We start from the raw sequence: 4,437 nt of genomic DNA on the forward strand, positions 1-4,437 counted from the left end.
CCAGGGCTGCCCTAGAGGGCAGGGGAGGGAGAGACTGGAGAGCGTGGCCCTCAGACCCCTCCCCCACACTTCAACCCCAATGCACTCAGTGCTTATCTGTTTTGCATTTTAGCGTTCCTTGTATTATTCCCTTTACAAAAAAGTGTTTATACCACTGAGGAAATGTTTGAAAACAACTGATCTCTGTAAGCCAGCCTCCATGTGCAGCCCTCTGGTGACAGGCCACCCCTCCTGGATCTGTCCAATCTTTCTTCTATGTGTCTTTCCTTTCTTTCCTAGGGGCCTCCTGGTCTTCCCGGGCAAATTGGTCCACCCGGAGCTCCAGGGCTTCCAGGCCAGAAGGTAAAACTTTTCAAGGGGGGTGAAGACCACCCCGCGAAGGCACTGCATGTGTCCCTGAGCACACGACTCCAGGGCTGCCCCTAGTCCTGTGACCCTCTCATCTTCCCAGAACTACCACTGCACTCTGGCCTGTAACTCCTCCCCAGGCCCCCAGGCGCATGGCCCACCCGCCCACATCATAGCCCCCGGCCCTGCCGCTCTGCCCTCACCGTCAGCCTTGGGTTCCTGTGATTCACAAAGCCCCTGAGTGGTAGGGCCCGAGTCTACACGCAAACCTGCTCCTGCCCCAAGCACGCCTGCAGCTGGGACCCCACGCCGCCCATCGGGGAGCATGGCAGGGAGCTCCCCCCTTGCGCCCTGCCTTGCAGTTCCTCTTACACTCCCCCACCCACCCCTGTGTCTTTTCTCAGGTTTCCCCACTGTCCTCTGCTCATGAGGCCACCTGCCCTGATGGTCCTTTTCCCTCTTCTACCTTTCAAAGCCCTTCTCATCTTTTAAGCCCAACTCGGAGGCCACTTCCTCCTTGAAGCCTCCCCTGATCTATCAGGCAGAATTCACCGCCCTTTCCTCCCTGCTCCTCTCGGCAGCACCCACATCATTTTGTCCCGCCTCTCTTAACTCCCTCTCCGACTTAAAGAGGGGGCTTGGGTTGGTGTGAAGATGAAAGGAGCTCCCGTGGGGCAGTCAGGACAGGAGACAGGGAGGCAAGCACCCCTCCACTGCAGCCCAGGGGCTCTCAGGGGCAGCAGTGCAAAGTTATGGCTAAAACGAGGACTGCGGAGCCAGAGTGCCTGGGCTCGGATCCTGCCTCTCCTCTTCTCCAGCTGTGGGCCTCGGGCACACGAGTCTGAGCTTTGAGTCCTGATCTGTAAAACAGACAGTGAAAGTGCACGCCTCCCAGGATTGCAGTGAGGACGAAATGAGCGAACTCTGTGGGGAAGTGCAGAGAAGGCTGCCTGGCACGCAGGAAGTGCTGCGTAAATGACACTACCATCTCTGCTCTGAGAGTCACCTTTGGTTGTTTCGACCACAGGGGGAGATTGGACTGCCAGGCCCTCCAGGACATGATGGGGAAAAGGTAAGAACAGACATACCCAGACACACCTCTGAAAATAGTCCTCACCCTGGGGGTGGAGGGGGCAGGAAAGCTCTGGAGCAGGCCCAGCTGTGAGCCCTGTGGGGAAGGGAGAAGGGGGTGGGAGAGGGGCAACACTGCAGGCCCCAGGAGGAGCCGGCGCCCGGGCTGGGACAGGCTCTCCCTGCCTGCTCCAATCAAGCACCAAAGAGCCAAGTCCTCTGGCCTCCCATTCTTTCCTGTTCTCTCCCCCTCTCTCATCTTTGCTCCATTAATGTGGTTAAGAAGTGTTGTTGATGTTTTCTAAAGGGACCTCGAGGCAAACCAGGAGACGTGGGTGCCCCTGGTCCCCAGGGGCCTCCAGGAAAAGATGGGCCTCCAGGAATGAAGGGAGAAAACGGACACCCAGGGAGCCCAGGAGAGAAGGGAGAGAAAGGGGAGATGGGACAAGCAGGCTCACCGGTGAGTGGCGAGGGCTGGCTGGCCGCTTTGTGCATGTGCCACGCCCAGGCATGATGCCAGTTCTGCATGGTGCCAGCTGCTTACCCAGGCTACAAATCTGGAGCCAGGAATTGGGGATGGGGACTTCACTTGGTTTCCCCTCAAGCCATTCACTTTATGAAGGCCAGTGTCCTGACTCAGGAGACCTGAGTCCTGCTCTGTCATCACCTGTCTGTGTCCTTGGGAATGTCACCGAGCCTTGCAGAGCCTCAGTTTCCTCATCTCTAAAATGGGTATAGCAATGCCTTCCCTGGATACCTCACCAGATTGTTGGGGTAGAGATGAAGTCATGAGTGTAGAACTGCCTCTTTGGGAAGCATGCTGAAGTCCTACTCCCAGGAAAGGTTGCATGTGCATAAAAGGGTCCTTAGCGCAGCCCAGCTAGGCACCGATTTGGCTCGGGAGCCTTCTCTGGACCTCAGTGTTTTCCATCTGTGAAATGGGCACCCTCCTAGACACCCACCCTCCAAGGAAGGAGCCATCCATGCATGCCATACTTGGTCATGGATGCTGAGCATGATGACCTTGAGCTTGACTAACAGAGGTCTTTGTCAATCTGTAGGGTCTAGATGGCCCAACTGGGGAGAAAGGAGAACCAGGTGGCCAAGGGAGACCCGGAGCGACAGGATTGCCTGGCCCAATTGGGCGCCCAGGATTTACAGTAAGGCGAGAGGGCCGGGTGTTGAGGCTGTCGGCAGGCAGCTGCAGATGAGGGCACACGAGAGTGTGCCCCTCACTAGGGCCCCCAGCCCAGTAAGTGCCTGGCACTGTGATGAGGCTGCACTAATCCGAGCCTGCCTGCCCGGCCTGGGGGTCCATCCATGGCAGCCCCAGCACTGGGACATACACAGGGGTTACAGCTTCCTCCCAGCATGACAGCCTCTGTCCTGAGATGCCAACCTAGTTCCAAGGTGCTAGTCTTAGACTCAGAATTCGCCTCTTAGAAGTGGGAAGAGCCTCAGAGGTCAACCAGTCCCCCTGCAGGAATCCCTCAGCAGCCCCTGACCGTGGCTGTCCCATTCAGCTGGGACAACAGGTGGCAGCTCGTGGCCTCCTGACATGAGACTCAGAATTCGCCTCTTAGAAGTGGGAAGAGCCTCAGAGGTCAACCAGTCCCCCTGCAGGAATCCCTCAGCAGCCTCCTGACCGTGGCTGTCCCATTCAGCTGGGACAACAGGTGGCAGCTCGTGGCCTCCTGACATGTCCACTCCACTGTGGGGCAGCTCCAGGGGGAGGGAGCACTCCTGGGTGTGGGGTGGAAGCTTCCTCAACAGCTCCCCCCTACCCCAACCATGGGACCCTCTGGAGCTGTATCCATTTTCTATTACTGCATAACAAATCACTGCAAATTTAGGGGCTCACCCCAACCACGGCACCCTCTGGAGCTGTATCCATTTTCTATTACTGCATAACAAATCACTGCAAATTTAGGGGCTTAAAACAACACACATTTATTGTCACATAGTTTCTGTGGGTCAGGAGTCCAGGCATGTCATAGCAGACTCCCCATCCAGGGTCTCATGAGGCTGATATCAAGGTGTTGGCCAACTGAGTTCTCATCTGGAGCTAGGGGCCCTCTTCCGTGCTCACTGGCTGCTGGCGGAATTCAGTTCTTTTCTATAGTAGGACTGAGTCCCTCGGGTCCTAGATGACACCTACTGTTCCCTACCACATGGTCCTCCCCAAAGAGGGCCATTCACATTATAGCAGCTGGCTTTTTCAAAGCCAAGGCTAGCAGGAGTGTCTCTCTAGCGTGTGCTAGCAAGACAGAGCTATGTGTGTGTAACATGTTTGTAACATAATCTTAACATATGTTCTACATATGTTATCATTTGTATAATATGTGTATGTTGTAATGTGTGACATAATCACAGGAGTGATATCCCATCCCTTTGCCATATGCCCCATTCTATGGCTTAGACACAAGTCACAGGTCCACGCTAGGGTCTGCTCACCACACGGTCCACACAGAATGTCAGCTTCTCCTCCCATGTCTAGAACTTCAGATTCTTGAAAACAGGGACCACAGCCCCTTCCCCAGTCTTCTGTCCTGCAGGCCAACTGCCTCCACACCCTCCGAGGTGTTCTTAGCTGACACCTAGACCAGTCTAGTCTGGGGCTAGGTTGTGACAGATGCAAGGGTGTGTCTGTGCCCAGGATCCCCCAGGTGCTGGCATTTACACCGTGGTGTTTTGTGCCCACAGGGAGAGAAAGGAGAAGCCGGGGAGAAGGGTGACCCAGGAGCAGAGGTAGGTCCCACCTGCTCTTCCTTTTCTGTCACAGGAGATTATTTGACAGAGACCTCATCAAATGACAGTCTCTCCAGGATGCACAGCACTTCTGTGCTCTAGAATGAAACGCACAGCTGCCTGACATGGGGAGGGGAGGAAGCTGAACTGTGCTGAGTTTGCTGAGCACTCTTGTGGGTGCTCCATGGTCTCCCCATGAACCAGGCCTCTCGGCAGCATTTGCAGAGCACCTGCTATGCATCTGTCCTGGTGCTAGAGGCTAGAGATGGG

At 55.8% G+C, this 4,437-nt stretch overlaps 1 protein-coding gene across 1 annotated transcript; it reads left to right on the forward strand.

The window, feature by feature from the left end:
* Positions 1-279: 279 nt before the first annotated feature.
* LOC103584042 (collagen alpha-1(XIII) chain-like) lies at positions 280-4,167 on the forward strand (the record flags this gene model as incomplete). Its single annotated transcript, XM_008565177.1, has 4 exons — positions 280-342; positions 1,376-1,420; positions 1,727-1,879; positions 4,123-4,167. Coding segments are annotated over 4 exons (306 nt in total), but the record flags the coding sequence as incomplete, so codon positions are not given.
* Positions 4,168-4,437: the final 270 nt, after the last annotated feature.

The sequence above is a fragment of the Galeopterus variegatus genome, unplaced genomic scaffold, assembly GCF_000696425.1.
Source record: "Galeopterus variegatus unplaced genomic scaffold, G_variegatus-3.0.2 Scaffold38198, whole genome shotgun sequence".
NCBI lineage: Eukaryota > Metazoa > Chordata > Mammalia > Dermoptera > Cynocephalidae > Galeopterus > Galeopterus variegatus.